This window comes from Oncorhynchus kisutch, linkage group LG15 (assembly GCF_002021735.2).
Source record: "Oncorhynchus kisutch isolate 150728-3 linkage group LG15, Okis_V2, whole genome shotgun sequence".
NCBI classification, from domain to species: domain Eukaryota; kingdom Metazoa; phylum Chordata; class Actinopteri; order Salmoniformes; family Salmonidae; genus Oncorhynchus; species Oncorhynchus kisutch.
The window spans coordinates 47,008,391-47,025,907 of NC_034188.2; the positions used below are offsets into that span (position 1 = coordinate 47,008,391).

Genomic DNA, 17,517 nt, shown 5'->3' on the forward strand with positions numbered 1-17,517 from the left:
GTTTTTCTCTTCTATCATAAGATGTTTTGTTCATAGTAGGGAGACAGACTCCCTCTACTACTCTGCTTTTTGTATCAACAACAGTTTAGCCTACTTCTCTGTCCCTGCTGTTTATCAGTTGACTCCAGCTAACTCAATTGACAAACGGGCAACCTGCATAGCTTTTGTAAACCGCTTAATAACAGTGACTTTCTCTCTCTCTCTTTCCGTTCCTCCGCTTCCCTCTCAAATGCATCTTCCATCCAAACACAAAACTCCCCTATCTGTTTGATCTTATCCTTTGCCCCCCCCACCCCACCTAACCCCTTCCTCCACCATTCTCTTCCCCCACTTCACCTCCCGTGGGACAGGAGAGGCTGTGCACAGTGGAGGAGGTTCTGCATGGCCGGGGAGGCTGTGTTTACGGGACGCTGGGGGTCCTGCTCTCCATGGCTCCTCCCCCCCTCCTAATGCCTTCTCCTCCGGCCCAGCTGGCAGGCTTCGCCCTCTTCTATCTGTCCATCATGTCTGTACTGTGTGCCCTGTACTGCCACCTGGTGCCCCACCTCTGAACTGTGTCTGGACAACACAATCCCTTCCTCACATTCCCCGTCCCACAACAAACGGACTCTCTACCACTTGTGCACACACACTATCTCAAACACACACCACTCGCACTCCTCTGTGCTTCTCATTTCAAATTGCGATGTTTTCCATCACTGCAGCATTATCTATTCAGACACAGCAGTCAGCAGAACTCAACAAGGGAAAAACACAAGAATGAGTGGACCACTCCCTCTCTGTCCCACTCTGCCTTAACAAAGAGGAGCGCTCGCCACTGCCTGGTTTCCCATCCACTGAAACGGGCACAACTCCATATGCCAAATACCATATAGTAGGTTTTATCTTTTGTTGTTCCAGTTGTTTGTTGGGGAAGGTTACTTGCGTCTCCTCAAAGCGTGGCAAGGTGGACCTTCAATGCTCCGTCGTTACCCTTCTGTCGAGTACTGGCACTTCCCCCATTTGAGAGAGACAGCGAGACCCTGGAGGTGGCTGTGTTGTTACTGAACTGTCCGCTACTGTACCTACCTACTGAACCTCCGTCTGTGCCTTAAGTTTGTCCGCCTGCCAACGTGTGTGTTTTAGATGGAACATTCCCACCCGAAGCCATTTCCATTGCACTAATAACATCAATCAAGTCAGAGTGCTTGTCCAATGTAGCCTACGTGCTGCTTCCTCCCTCCTCCTGTCCCTGAGAAGAACCAACCACGAGAAATCTGACTAATCAATGCCGAGCACTTCTCTTCTCTCTTGACTCTAGCACAGCATAGCCTAAGCTACAAAGTCAGTCTGAAGTTTTAGCCTAATCAAGAGAGCAGGTCAAGAGAGCAGGTCGGTGAGGGTCATGTTAGCCTTTGAGTCTTTGCTGACGCACAATCAAGTTTCCGACAGGACCCCTTTTTATTTCCTTGACTGTCTGTGATCCAGCCCCCCTCTGTCATAATGCTCATTTTGTGGCTCCGGGGAAATGTTTCCGCTAGATACAGATCTAGGATCAGCTACACCTTCCCAATCCTAACCTTTAAAGAGGAACTGAAATGCTCAAATCACCCTACATTTTACAAGGTATGTAGCCTTGTTGAAGGTGATGTTCTGAAAATACTTTTCAAACATAATATGATAGATTCGTAGAGTGCCTAGCACAAGCTTCTTTAAAAAAAAAAAATCTTTATTTAACTTGGCAAGTCGGAGAGATATACCTGCTGGAACGCGTGTTTCAGGTGGGTGCTGCTATGGTGACCAGCGAGCTGAGAAAAGGGGGGACTTTACCAAGCAGGGTCTTGTAGATGACCTGGAGCCAGTGGGTTTGGCGACGAGTATGAAGCGAGGACCAGCCAACGGGAGCGTACAAGTCGCAGTGATGGGTAGTATATGGGGCTTTGGTGACAAAACGGATGGCACTGTGACAGACTACATTCAATTTGTTGAGTAGGGTATTGGAGGCTATTTTGTAAATGACATCGCCGAATTTGAGGATTGGTAGGATGGTCAGTTTTACAAGGGTATGTTTGGCAGCATGAGTGAAGGATGCTTTGTTGCGAAATAGGGAGCCAATTCTAGATTTAACTTTGGATTGGAGATGTTTGATGTGAGTCTGGAAGGAGAGTACAGTCTAACCAGACACCTAGGTATTTGTAGTTGTCCACATATTATAAGTCAGAACCGTCCAGAGTAGTGATGTTGGACGGGCGGGCAGCGATCGGTTGAAGAGCATGCATTTAGTTTTACTTTTATTTAAGAGCAATTGGAGGCCATGGAAGGAGAGTTGTATGGCATTGAAGCTCGCCTGGAGGGTTGTTAACACAGTGTCCAAAGAAGGGTCAGAGGTATACAGAATGGTGTCGTCTGCGTAGAGGTGGATCAGAGACTCACCCGCAGCAAGAGCGACTTCATTGATGTATACAGAGAAGAGGGTCGGTCCAAGAATTGAACCCTGTGGCACCCCCATAGAGACTGCCAGAGGCCCGGACAAAAGGCCCTACGATTTGACACACTGAACTCTCTATCAGAGAAGTAGTTGGTGAACCAGGCGATGCAATCATTTGTGATACCAAGTCTATCGAGTCTGCCGATGAGGATGTGGTGATTGAGTCGAAAGCCTTGGCCAGGTCAATGAATATGGCTGCACAGTATTGTTTCTTATCGATGGCGGTTAAGATATTGTTTAGGGCCTTGAGCATGGCTGAGGTGCACCCATGACCAGCTCTGAAACCAGATTGCATAGCGGAGAAGATATGGTGGGATTTGAAATGGTCGGTAATCTGTTTGTTGACTTGGCTTTCGAAGACCTTAGAAAGGCAGGGTAGGATAGATATAGGTCTGAAGCAGTTTGGGTCAAGAGTGTCCCCCCCTTTGAAGAGGGGGATGACTGCAGCTGCTTTCCAATCTTTGGGAATCTCAGATGACATGAAAGAGAGGTTGAACAGGCTAGTAATAGGCGTGGCAACAATTTTGGCAGATCATTTTAGAAAGGAAGGGTCCAGATTGTCTAGCCCGGCTGATTTGTAGGGGTCCAGATTTTGCCGCTCTTTCAGAACATCAGCTGACTGGATTTGGGAGAAGGAGAAATGGGGAAGGCTTGAGCGAGTTGCTGTGGGGGGTGCAGTTCTGTTGACTGGGGTAGGGGTAGCCAGCTGGAAAGCATGGTCAGCCGTAGATACAGTGGGGCAAAAAAAGTATTTAGTCAGCCACCAATTGTGCAAGTTCTCCCACTTAAAAAGATGAGAGAGGCCTGTAATTTTCATCATAGGTACACTTCAACTATGACAGACAAAATGAGAGAAAATCACATTGTTTTTAATTAATTTATTTGCAAATTATGGTGGAAAATAAGTATTTGGTCAATAACAAAAGTTTATCTCAATACTTTGTTTTATACCCTATGTTGGCAATGACAGAGGTCTAACGTTTTCTGTAAGTCTTCACAAGGTTTTCACACACTGTTGCTGGTATTTTGGCCCATTCCTCCATGCAGATCTCCTCTAGAGCAGTGATGTTTTGGGGCTGTTGCTGGGCAACACAGACTTTCAACTCCCTCCAAAGATTTTCTATGGGTTTGAGATCTGGAGACTGGCTAGGCCACTCCAGGACCTTGAAATGCTTCTTACGAAGCCACTCCTTCGTTGCCCGGGCGGTGTGTTTGGGATCATTGTCATGCTGAAAGACCCAGCCACGTTTCATCTTCAATGCCCTTGCTGATGGAAGGAGGTTTTCACTCAAAATCTCACGATACATGGCCCCATTCATTCCTTCCTTTACACGGATCAGTCTTCCTGGTCCCTTTGCAGAAAAATAGCCCCAAAGCATGATGTTTCCACCCCCATGCTTCACAGTAGGTATGGTGTTCTTTGGATGCAACTCAGCATTCTTTGTCCTCCAAACACGACGAGTTGAGTTTTACCAAAAAGCCTCTTAAAGAAGAAGTTACAGGTCTGTGAGAGCCAGAAATCTTGCTTGTTTGTAGGTGACCAAATACTTATTTACCACCATAATTTGCAAATAAATTCATAAAAAATTCTACAATGTGATTTTCTGGATTTTTTTTCTCATTTTGTCTGTCATAGTTGAAGAGTACCTATGGTAAAATTACAAGTCTCTCTCCTCTTTTTAAGTGGGAGAACTTGCACAATTGGTGGCTGACTAAATACTTTTTTGCCCCACTGTAAATGCGTATTGAAATTCTCAATTATAGTGGTTTTATCGGTGGTGACAGTGTTTCCTATCTTCAGTGCAGTGGGCAGCTGGGAGGAGTTGTTCTTATTCTCCATGCACTTTACAGTGTCCCAGAACTTTGAGTTTGTGTTGCAGGAAGCAAATTTCTGCTTGAAAAAGCTAGCCTTGGCTTTTCTAACTGCCTGTGGATATTGGTTTCTAGCCTCCCTAAAAAGTTGCATATCACGGGGGCTGTTCAATGCTAATGCAGAATGCCATAGGATGTTTTTGTGTTGGTTAAGGGCAGTCAGGTCTGGGGAGAACCAAGGGCTATATCTGTTCCTGGTTCTAAATTTCTTGAATGTGGCATGCTTATTTAAGATGGTGAGGAAGGCTTTTTTTTTAATAACCAGGAATCCTCTACTGACGGGGTGAAATCAATATCCTTCCAGGATACCCGACCGGGTCGATTTGAAAGGCTTGCTCGCTGAAGTGTTTCAGGGAGCGTTTGACAGTGATGAGTGGCGGTCGTTTGACCACTGACCCATTACGGATGCAGGCAATGAGGCAGTGATCGCTGAGATCTTGGTTGAAGACAGCAGAGGTGTATTTAGAGGGGAAGTTGGTTAGGATGATATCTATGAGGGTGCCCGTGTTTAAGGTTTTGGGGAGGTACCTGGTAGGTTCATTGATAATTTGTGTGAGATTGAGGGCATCAAGCTTAGGTTGTAGGATGGCTGGGGTGTTAAGCATGTTCCAGTTTAGGTCGCCTAGCAGCACGAGCTCTGAAGATAGATGGGGGTCAATCAGTTCACATTTGGTGTCCAGAGCACAGCTGGGGGTAGAGGGTGGTCTATAGCAGGCGGCAACGGTGAGAGACTTGTTTTTAGAGAGGTGGATTTTTAAAAGTAGAAGTTCAAATTGTTTGGGTACAGACCTGGATAGTAGGACAAAGCTATGCAGGCTATCTTTGCAGTAGATCGCAACACCTCCCCCTTTGGCAGTTCTATCTTGTCTGAAAATGTTGTAGTTAGGGATGAAGATTTCAGAATTTTTGGTGGTCTTCCTAATGGCTTCCTAGTGGCTTCTAATGTTAACATGCATACAACCAAGGCTATTACGGTTACAGAAGTCATCAAAAGAGAGCGCCTGGGGAATAGGAGTGGAGCTAGGCACTGCAGGGCTTCGATTCACCTCAACATCAACAGAGGAGGAGTAGGATAGGGGTACGGCTAAAAGCTATGAGAATTGGTCGTCTAGAACGTCTGGAACAGAGAGTAAAGGGAGGTTTCTGGGGGCGATAAAATAGCTTCAAGGTATAATGTACAGACAAAGATATGGTAGGATGTGAATACAGTTGAGGTAAACCTAGGTATTGAGTGATGATGAGAGAGATATTGTCTCTAGAAACATCATTGAAACCAGGTGATGTCATCGCATGTGTGGGTGGTGGAACTGAAAGGTTGGATAAGGTATAGTGAGCAGGGCTAGAGGCTCTACAGTGAAATAATCCAATAAACACTAACCAGAACAGCAATGGACAAGGCTTATTGACATTAAGGAGAGGCATGCTTAGTCGAGTGATCATAAGGGTCTGGTGAGTAGTGAGGTTGGTTGGGGTCACGGCGATTCAGACAGCTCGCCGGGCCATCAATAGCAGGCTGGCAGAGAATGGAGGTCTGTTTTTAGCCACCTCGTGCATTTCCGTCGGTAGATTAGTGGGGTTCCGTGTGGTAGAGGGGATCAATCCAATTGGCAAAATAGATATAGTTATGGTGACCCAAGAAAAATTGTCCGATAGACCTATTCAGATAGCAGCCGATAAGACAGCTAACGATTAGTGGGCCGCAGATCAAATCAAATCAAATCAAATTTATTTATATAGCCCTTCGTACATCAGCTGATATCTCAAAGTGCTGTACAGAAACCCAGCCTAAAACCCCAAACAGCAAGCAATGCAGGTGTAGAAGCACGGTGGCTAGGAAAAACTCCCTAGAAAGGCCAATACCTAGGAAGAAACCTAGAGAGGAACCAGGCTATGTGGGGTGGCCAGTCCTCTTCTGGCTGTGCCGGGTGGAGATTATAACGGAACATGGCCAAGATGTTCAATGTTCATAAATGACCAGCATGGTCGAATAATAATAAGGCAGAACAGTTGAAACTAGAGCAGCAGCACAGTCAGGTGGAAGTTGAAACTGGAGCAGCAGCATGGCCAGGTAGACTGGGGACAGCAAGGAGTCATCATGTCAGGTAGTCCTGGGGCATGGTCCTAGGGCTCAGGCCAGTTGAAACTGGAACAGCAGCATGGCCAGGTGGACTGGGGACAGCAAGGAGTCATCATGTCAGGTAGTCCTGGGGCATGGTCCTAGGGCTCAGGTCCTCCGAGAGAGAGAAAGAAAGAGAGAAGGAGAGAATTAGAGAACGCACACTTAGATTCACACAGGACACCGAATAGGACAGGAGAAGTACTCCAGATATAACAAACTGACCCCAGCCCCCCGACACATAAACTACTGCAGCATAAATACTGGAGGCTGAGACAGGAGGGGTCAGGAGACACTGTGGCCCCATCCGAGGACACCCCCGGACAGGGCCAAACAGGAAGGATATAACCCCACCCACTTTGCCAAAGCACAGCCCCCACACCACTAGAGGGATATCTTCAACCACCAACTTACCAGATGGGCGTTCAGGTAGCGTCGCGATGGAGAGGCCAGTTGGATAACTCCCTCGGGCAGATAACGTCTGTAGTCCAGTCGTGAAGGCCTGGTGGGCCTCCGCATCGGCAGTAAAACGGGTCCGGATCGGTGATTGTAGCCCAGGAGTGACTGATGGAAGTCTTCAGCTGGCTAGCTCCGGAATAATTGATGTTTGCTCCGGGATCGACGTAAGCCAATAGTCACATGGATAGCAGCTAGCTAGCTGCGAGATCCAGGTGTAAATGTCCAGAGCTTGCGGTTGAAATCCGGGGATATGGAGAGAAAAATAGGTCCGGTATGTTCTGGTCTGAGTCGCGTTGTACAAAACTGGCAATAGCTTTTCGAGCTTACAGTGTGGGACTTAAGATGTGCCAAACCTTAGAGGGGCTAGCTATTCAGTTAATGCAAGCTAATGTTAGCTGCAGACATGTAGGTTGTTAGATATCCACTCCTATTAAATCAATTGCAGCTAGTTGTGAGATTTACCAAATGATCCTGCCAGTATCCATAGTGAAATGAATCATCCATAGTCAAATTCTGCACTGAAGCAAGCTGATAACATCACGAGCTACTGTAGCTAACTGACCCATCAATGATAGCTGAGCTTGCCATGGTTTTGGACTTGCTAGCTAGCTATGATATCCCACCTTGCACAGTATATTTGTTTTGTATTTATTTGTAGGACAAAAACACTACATAAAGAGAGACCTAAGACAACTGCACATGGCAGCAACACATGACAATACAACATATTAGCAACACATCATGACAACATTCACCACCATGGTAGCAACACCAACAGCAATACACCACTCAAAGCAACCACAAGTGTCAGTAAGAGTGTCAATGGTGGGAGTCTTTGAATGTAGAGATAACTGTCCAGTTTGAGTGTTTGTTGCAGCTCGTTCCAGTTGCTAGCTACAGCGAACTGAAAAGAGGAGCCACCCAGGGATGTGTGTGCTTTAGGGACCTTTATCAGAATGTGACTGGCAAGCACGGGTGTTGTATGTGGAGGATGAGGGCTGCAGTAGATATCTCAGATAGGGGGGAGTAAGGCCTAAGAGGGTTTTATAAATAAGCATAAACCAGAGGGTCTTGCGAAGGGTATACAGAGATGACCAGATTACAGAGGAGTATAGAGTGCAGTGATGTGTCCTGTAAGGAGCATTGGTGGCGAATCTGATGGCCGAATGGTAAAGAACATCTAGCCGCTCGAGAGCACCCTTACCTGCCGATCTATAAATGATGTCTCCATAATCTAGCATGGGTGGGTTGGTAATCTGATTCAGGGTTTGGCAGCTGGGGTGAAAGATAGAGAGAACTAATCCTGCAGCTTGGAAATGAAAACATTCTCAATAAAGCTACTAACATACATTGTAATCTGGGCTGCCTGTCAGATGAACCATTCAAGAGATGTCATTTATGGCGGCACGCATTAGTCAATGAGCCAATTTTCTAATGTTTTTTTCAGCTACTTTAAGGGTAGGAACTTGCTTCTTTACCACATTTGACTTAATAAAATGTTTCAGTTCGTCTTTAACCATTACACCACGATCAGTGTCAGGATATGACTGGACTGCCTTCAGAAAGTATTCACACCCTGTGACTTTTTACAAATTTTGCTGTTTTACAAAGTGGGATTAAAATGGATTTAATTGTCATTTTTTTGTCTACGATCTACAGAAAATACTCTGACAAAGTGGGGGGGGAATTATGAAAAATCAAACCCTAATCTTGATTAGTTAAGTATTCAATACATAAGTCCAATGCTTGTTAGAATCCCCTTTGGCAGCGATTACAGATGTGAGCTCTGTGAAATTGGATGTTGATCATTCGTAGACATCCATTTTCAGGTTTTGCCATAGATTTTCAAGCAGATTTAGGTCAGAACTACAACTATGCCACTCAGGAACATTCACTTTCTTCCTTGTAAGCAACTAAAGTGTAGATTTGGCCTTTTGTTTTAGGTTATTGTCCTGTTGAAAGGTGAATTTGTCTCCCAAGTTTTCACCTGTGCTTAGCTCCATTCCATTTATTTTTTATCCTGAAAACTCCCCAGTCCTTAATTATTACAAGCATACCCATAACATGATGCAGCCACCACTATGCTTGAAAATATGTGGAGTGGCACAGAGTAATGAATGCATTACAGAGTAATGTATTCAGGACAAATTGTGTATTGATTTGTAATTTTTTATGCAGTATTACTTTAGTGCCTTGTTGCAAACAGGATGCATGTTCTGGAATATTTTTCTGTACAGGCTTCCTTTTCACTGTCAATTAGCTTAGTATTGTGGAGAAACTACAATGTTGATCCATCCTCAGTTTTGTCCTATCACAGCCATTATTAAACTGTTTTAAAGTCACCATTAGGGTCATGGTGAAATCCCAGAGCGGTTTCCTTCCTTCCTGGGGTGTTGTGTGTTAGGAAGGTCACCTGTATCTTTGTAATGACTGGGTGAATTGATGCACAATCCAAAGTGTAATTAATAGCTTCACCATGTTCAAGGGGATATGTAATATCTGCTTTGTTTTATTTTACCCTTCTACCAATAGGCGCCCTTCTTTGCGAGGCATTGGAAAATCTCCCTGGTCTTTGTGGTTGAATATGTGTTTGAAATTCACTGCTCAACTGAGGGACAGATAATTCTGTGTGTGTGGGGTACAGAGATGAAGTAGTCATTTAAAAATCATTATCAACACTATTATTATACACAGTGAGTTCATGCAACTTAATATGTGACTTGTTAAGGACATTTTTACTCCTGAACTTATTTTAGGCTTACAATTAACAAAGGGGTTAAAGATATTTCAGACTTTTATTTTGTAAAAAATCTAATTTTGACATGGGGTGTTGTGTGTAATCAGTTTTAAATTCAGGCTGTAACACAACAAAATGTGGAAAGTCAAGGGGTGTGAATAGTTTCTGAAGGCACTGCATATTGCAATGAGTGCTCTTATACTGTTCTATAGACAAAGCACATATTCTGAGAAAGAGCGAGCAAGTGATTCTGGGTTTGTTCCAAATGGAACCCTATTCCTTAGAGTGTACTACTTTTGATCTGAACCCTATGGGCCCCCTGGTTAAAAGTAGTGCGCTCAATAGGGAATAGGGTGCCATCGGGGCGCAGGCTGCGTGTGTAGTTTGTTGTTGTTCTATGCTGAATGACAAGGAGTAATGTCTCCTTTGGCTCTCAAGAGCGGTGTGTATGTTCTCTGTGTCAGTGGTCTGTTTGGTTAGAGGATGTGTACCCACGTGCCGATCTCTACTGTTGTTGACCTTTCAACTCTTTCCCAGAGCTCCTCCTTTCACAATAAAATCAACCAAATATTTGGTGTTACTTCCTTTCTCTCTGCAGTCTGTCTTCTCTCTGCGCTACTTTAGATTGTGTTACCACATTTTCTCTCACTCACTCACACTTGTATTTGCTCCTATATATATGTTGTTCAGGGGGTATCTCAGTGCACCAGTCCCTAATCACACCTCTGCTCCTTTTCCATGCTCTCCTCAAGGTCATGCCTTTGGATCCCATTCACCTTTTCCATTATGTTGCGTTTGATGTTTTTACATTTTTGTTGATGATGATTTCTGTTATCTTTTGGTGGTGGTTTTTGATATTATTATTTACCCATCCATTGACATATCCATTTTTGTTCTCCCCTCTCCTGTTTTCCATCCTCCTTTTGCCTTGCGTGTGTGTTTCTGTGTGTGTGTGTGTGTTTTTATGTATGTGTGTGCATGTGCTCTTCGTCTGGCCTCAGACCCAGCTGTGCCTGCCCCTCCACATCCTGGAGGAGAGAGGGCTCCCCCAGGTGGCCGGGACGGTGTGTGCGCTCCTGAAGCTGGCCCCGTCCAAACACACAACTTCCCCCGCCACGACCATTACTACCCCTCTGGCCATTTAGTGCAGCGGACATTCGTCGACATTCACTCTCATGGATGGACAGACACAGGACCCACTCTCTCCCTCTCCGAGGGTATGTTACATGACTTTCCCTCTCGACCACCCCTGGCACAAGGGTGTGAAGAGAAGACACCCTAAAAAATGCTACCCCATTTTCCCCCAGCCTCCTCAGCCATACAGGGGCACCCCAGCCTTCCCAGACAGGTCTTCCCCAATGGAGAGAGAGAGAGGGAACACAAGTAGGTAAAAGAAAGGGTTGACTGTCTTTCCCCCAGTGTCCCCACACAGACTGCTTATGACTTGCAGCCTCTAAAGAGAGACAGACAACCGAGATTGTTCCAGACAAATGGTCAGTTGGACGGCAAGGAAGAGGGTTATTTTATTTTCTAATATTAGTCAGTTGTTTTCTCTCACTTTTCTCTCCATCCTCCTTTTACTGATGTTCACCAGGGATTGTTTTATTTTACACCATTACTATTATTATTGCATCTCATTTCTCATATTCATTTTACTGTCACATGTCAGATCCTTGAAGGTCAGCGGGGTCAGGTAGGGGGAAGGGTTCGGAGACTAGGAACTTGTCGGTTGTCTAAGTAACACAGTCATGTGAGCAACAGTCACGTTGATGCTGCCAACACTTACAATGGCTGTTATGAAATGAACCCGTCTTCTCCATTTTCTATTATGTGGTCAAATCACAAGCTAGCTGATTCAAAAGCGATGCTGGAGTAGAAAGAGAGTGGGAGCTCTGGGAATCTCTGTTTTATTCTTTCTCACAATGTTGTGTACAAATATATACTGAGTGAACAAAACATTAGAAACACTATCCTAATATTGAGTTGCACCCCCTTTTACCCTCAGATCAGCCTCAATTTGTTGGGGCTGAGGGATGCTGGCCCATGTTGACTCAAATGCTTCTCACAGTTGTCAAGTTAGCTGGATGTCCTTTGGGTATTGAACCATTATTGATAAACACGGGAAACTGTTGAGCATGAAAAACCCAGCAGCGTTGCAGTTCTTGACACTCAAATCGGTGCGCCTGGCATCTACTACCATACTCAGTTCAAAGGCACTTAAATATTTTGTCTTGCCCATTCACCCTCTGAAAGCCACACATACACAATCCATGTCTCAATTGTCTCAAGGTTTAAAAATCCTTATTTAACCTGTCTCCTTCCTTCATTTACACTGATTGAAGTGGATTTAACAAGAGACATCAATAAGGGATCATAGCTTTCACCTGATCAGTCTGTCATGGAAAGAGGTGTTCCTGATGTTTTGTACACAGTGTATATGGGTCATTATACAGAAGTGGTGCAAATTGGGGGTTGGAAAAAAATGCAAATTTGTATCCTATTTCCCCCCAAACTTTCTGCACACGTCTTCCAGCATGTGTCAGGGAGATATATATACATACACACACACTACTCACACTTTGTATTGCATATTTGAAATCTTTACCTTAACACTAGATGTCATTTCTGGAACACAGTGTAAAAGGGAGAACCAGCACAGTAGTGATAATTTTGATTAACCTTATTACACATTCATTTGAGAAATGATTTGCATACCAAATTAACAAAATAACCTGTTTCAGTGTCAATAGAGGACTCAGATGGATATAATTTGTTTTAGTATAGACATTGCTATTGAGGGCTTCAACCATTTAAAAGTAGTGAACTGGGTGTGTATTGCTATGGGTTGGAGTTCAGCCAATGATCAGACAGCATTGTCTTCTTCAAATTGAAAACCAAAGACGAAAGTAATATCAAGGAGCCAAGACCGATATTTATACCAGGACATTGGTCCCAAGATCCAGACCCAGTGAGTTGAGACGATGACAAATAAAGACCAAATTTGTGGTCTTGAGTGTTTTATGGGGGGGGGGGGGCTCAGTCTGGCTTTCAACTTACCCCTTAAAGTCGTAGTAGTGTATTGCACAAGGTGCCATTTTGAAAGTGGATAGTGCAAAAGCAGTTTCTCTTGTCATTGCAGACTTTAGAGAGCTGTCTATGTCAGAAATGTCCAGATCAACTAGCCCATGTCAGCTAAAATATTTTTGCAATGTTTTTTAGACTATTGATTTGCAGGAAATAGGATTTAAAATGGCAAAAATGTTCTCTCAGCCAACAAGAGGGGTGTGAACAGTTTGTCAGTAATGTTCTTGTGCCACAGATGTTACCCAATGCTGGAAGGGGGCCTGAGTGAAAAGTTTGGGAACCCCTGCAGTAGAGCATAGTACATTATAGACGTTTATGTTTTGGCTAAATCGATGCTAATGTTTGGGGTCTTGGATGGTTGGATCGCCCTGCTGGATATGTATCTCAATACTCTACACTTTTTCATAAAGTGTGGACTTGTCCCCTACCCACATGGTGGTCCTCTTGTAGCTCAGTCGCAGAGCATGCCGCATGCAACTTTAAAATGGAGATAGCCTCAATGGCACTGCCCATGCTGTCAGACGCCATAATGGCATAGATACAAAAACGAGACCTCTATATAAACATCCCTTTTTCAGGACCCTGTCTTTCAAAGATAATTTGTAAAAATCCAAATAGCTTCACAGATCTTCCTTGTAAAGGGTTTAAACACTGGTTCCCATGCTTGTTCAATGAACCATAAACAATTAATGAACATGCACCTGTGGAACAGTCGTTAAGACACTAACAGCTTACAGACGGTAGGCAATTAAGATCACAGAAACTTAGGATACTAAAGAGGCTTTTCTGCTGACTCTGAAAAAGACAAAGAAAGATGCCCAAGGTCCCTGCTCATCTGCGTGAACGTGCCTGAGGCATGCTGCAAGGAGGCATGAGGACTGCAGATGTGGCCAGGGCAATAAATTGCAATGTCCGTACAGTGAGAAGCCTAAGACAGCTCTACAGGGAGACAGGATGGACAGCTGAACGTCCTCGCAGAGGCAGACCACGTGTAACAACACCTGCACAGGATCGGTACATCCGAACATCACACCTGCGGGACAGGTACAGGATGGCAACAACAGCTGCCCGAGTTACACCAGGAATGCACAATCCTTCCATCAGTACTCAGACTGTCCGCAATAGGCTGAGAGAGGCTGGACTGAGGGCTTGTTGGCCAGTTGTAAGGCAGATCCTCACCAGACATCCCTGGCAACAATGTAGCCTATGGGCACAAACCCACTGTCGCTGGAAAAGACAGGACTGGCAAAGGGTGCTCTTCACTGACGAGTCACGGTTTTGGCTCACCAGGGGTGATGGTCAGATATGTGTTTATCGTCAAAGGAATGAGCGTAACACCGAGGCCTGTACTCTGGAGCGGGATCAATTTGGAGGTGGAGGGTCCGTCATGGTCTGTGGCGGTGTGTCACAGCATCATCGGACTGAGCTTGTCATTGCAGGCAATCACAAAGCTGTGCGTTACAGGGAAGACATCCTCCTCCCTCATGTGGTACCCTTCCTGCAGGCTCATCCTGACATGACCCTCCAGCATGGCAATGCCACCAACCATTACTGCTCTTTCTGTGCGTGATTTCCTGCTAGACCGGAATGTCAGTGTTCTGCCATGGCCAGCGAAGAGTCCGGATCTCAATCCCATTGAGCACGTCTGGGACCTGTTGGATCGGAGGGTGAGGGCTAGGGCCATTCCCCCCCAGAAATGTCCGGGAAGTTGCAGGTCCCTTGGTGGAAAAGTGGGGTAGCATCTCACAGCAAGAACTGGCAAATCTGGTGCAGTCCATGAGGAGGAGATGCACTGCAGTACTTAATGCAGCTTTTGGCCACACCAAATACTGACTGTTACTTTTGACCCCCCCTCCCCCCCTTTGTTCTTTGACACATCATTCCATTTCTGTTAGTCAAATGTCTGTGGAACTTGTTCAGTTTAAGTCTGTTGTTGAATCGTGTTATGTTCATACAAATATTTACACGTGGTAAGTTAGCTGAAAATAAACACAGTTGACAGTGAGAGAATGTTTCTTTTTTTGCTGAGTTTATATGGTGTCAATTGTTTTGGTTGTGACTGTTTCGGACTTCAAAGAATCCCCATAGCTCTCTTTCATATGGACAGATGTACATCCCACCAAACATGTAATTAATGACACTAATTCAAAATAGATGATTTACCAACTTGCTCACTCATTTTCTCCAAAATATCTGCAGATGGACTACTTGCCATATGGCCATGCTGGAGAAGGGTGCAATCCCATCACCTGGTGATACTTGTAGGGTTGTGGCTTAAGGTACATTAATTCTATTGTCTTTTAATGTGTGTGTTTCGGTAGTGACATCAAAAGGTGGGACAGCATTTTTTATAGAAAGATGTTTAGTACAAATGAGATCAGTATCTTTCAATGTAATAATAGAACCATTCAAGATGTTCTATTGAAATAATAAAAACTACTTAAATGCTTTATTTTCAAACATGACGTTTAGGAATCGGTGTAGGACAGCCAACTCAATAGAAATAGGTGTATAAAAAATGACTTTGTACTATATGAATTGAACTATATTTGTTATTGCCTTGGATTGAAATACAACATATCATTAAGTAAATTTAAAAAAAATATATATATATATATATAGTTTTTGGGGGGGTGGGACTGCAATTTGCACCACTTCTGTAGAATCACTCGTATATAAAGCTTCAATTTATGTGTTTTGCCACAAGGAGTTGCAGTCTCGTGTAGCTACATTAATTGGACACCGCACCCCAGGGTGTAGGTAGACACTGTCCCTAAGTGCTGTGCCAGGGCAAGTCAAATAAAAAGTTCTATAAGAAAACAAGCCTCTTAAAAGGTTTGTGTTTTTTAGTGGGATTGGTTCAAGCTGATCCTAGACCAGCGTTTACAGGCAAGTTCTTCCTTGAGTGCAGCTCAATCAAGTCTCTTATCAAGGGCCTATGTATGGGCAGGTTGACTGACAGCATGACATCATAGCCTGCACCTTTGCATTCGTCTCCGTGTTTCTATCCTGAAGTAACGGTTCTTACTTATTATTGTCCACTCTAGTGATGAGTGGTTGGGGCTGGCCAGGGTCTGGGGCTGGCCAGGGTCTGGGGCTAAACATACACTAACTTTGTAGAAAAGAAAAGTCTGTTTTATTTTTGTATTTTTTACAAACCACCTCATCACCTTCACAGTTGAGTTCAACATGGAGAGTTGAGACCATAGACAAGTAGTAGTGAATAGGACACTGTCTGCATCATGCACGGAACTCATCTTTCATCACTACATGTTGCTAAATTTGCATGAGATTAAAAGCGGTCTATAGATTTTGCTATTGACAGTGTTCAAGACACCCTTCCGATTCTCATGATCAAGTTGTTTTTAGTGTATGGTTCAATCATTTTTTTATGGACACAAGTGTGGCTCTTGCTGCATACGTTGCTAAGTTGGTCTGTTCATTAGGTGCCAAACAGAAGATAAAAAAACAGGGACTACCTGTTTTTGTCCAATAAGAAATGTTAATTTTTGTTATCCATTGCAAAAGATTTTCAGCTGCAGTGTTACCTACAGAAAGACAGGTTAACGGACTGACTCTTAGTTCTGAGGCAGACACAACCTCTCGTTCCCAGGGAGGGGGATGAGGGAGTGCTAGCCACAGAGCTGACAATAATACTGGTCAGGGCTGACCCGAGGACAACTGATTGAATTGGCTCTTGTTGGCAGATTCCCACCCTCCCTTTTCAGAACTCGTAGTTTATTGAAAATCAAGTTAAAATGGTAATATCTCTATGTAGGCAGCCTACATAGCTTTTACTGTAAGGATGTGCATCGATGTAGGCTGGGATTCTGCCGACATAGCTTCTGAAGGGAAAAATATATAATTGGTATGTTTTTACCATGAACTTTCTTTTGGATAGACTGAGTTGTGAAAAGGGAAGTTAAAGGTGTATAAATGTTTTGTATAGATATTTTAGTGTTTTTCCCCCCTGCCTGACTTGGACTTTCTCCAGCAGAAATCATGTGACCCTACTGCTGGGTCTGGACCCTGTGACATTTGTACAGTAAAATAGATGCATTCCATTTGTTTACAAGTATGTACTACTTCCCACATACAGAGAGGAACTTTTTAATGACCGTAACATGGTCTTTACATTTTTACAGTTTGCTGAAATTGTCCCCGAAAACGTAATTATTTTCTGGAATTAATATTTGTCTTTATCATTAAAGTGCATTAATAAAAGTTTTCCATTTCAGTCTCCTGATTGTGCTTCTTTATTACCATTCTTGCCCTTGTAGACTGTGAGGACCTTGTTGGACTGCGAGGACCTTGGTGGTAGTCGTATTCAAAATAGCCATGCCAACTTTATACTCAAAGAACTTTATAGATCTTTATAGATCAAAGAAAAACAGCAGTTCTCATTGAATATATATTTAACTACAGGCCAAGTGTCGACTTCGATTGTCAGGAATTCAACACTGAAAAGTAACATGTCTGTATTGGGATCAATACTTTTTTGGAGTTTACTTTCACTGGAGCACCTGAAGCCTGAAAACGTAACTTTTTCTTTCCTTTATTGGACTTGGGCTACTTGCTTTTCTTACAGGGGCCCAGGCTGCGTCGTACTAACATTCCTCTCCACCGCGACTGGATCTGCAGGCGACAGACAGGGAATAAGACTGTTGGGGTGTAATAAACAAAAGAAGGGACAATTGTGACTTATTTTTTGCTTTCAGAGAATAAGAGCTGAAAATACTTGGTAGAGGGAACATGCAGTTGAAGTCGGAAGTTTACATACAC

At 44.0% G+C, this 17,517-nt stretch overlaps 1 protein-coding gene across 8 annotated transcripts in view; it reads left to right on the top strand.

The window, feature by feature from the left end:
- The window catches only part of LOC109905335 (DISP complex protein LRCH3), a 92,046-nt gene extending 75,074 nt beyond the window's left edge, over positions 1–16,972 (top strand). For 4 of the 8 annotated variants that reach the window (XM_031790368.1, XM_031790370.1, XM_031790371.1 and 1 more), the window contains one exon: positions 351–1,748. In XM_031790368.1, coding sequence (XP_031646228.1) covers positions 351–551 — 201 coding nt within the window. In that variant the 3' untranslated portion in view covers positions 552–1,748. Of the gene's footprint in view, positions 1–350; positions 1,749–10,652 lie in introns of those variants that run through there. The other 4 variants (XM_020502642.2, XM_020502645.2, XM_031790373.1 and 1 more) reach the window with 2 other exon arrangements.
- The last annotated feature ends 545 nt before the right edge of the window (positions 16,973–17,517 follow it).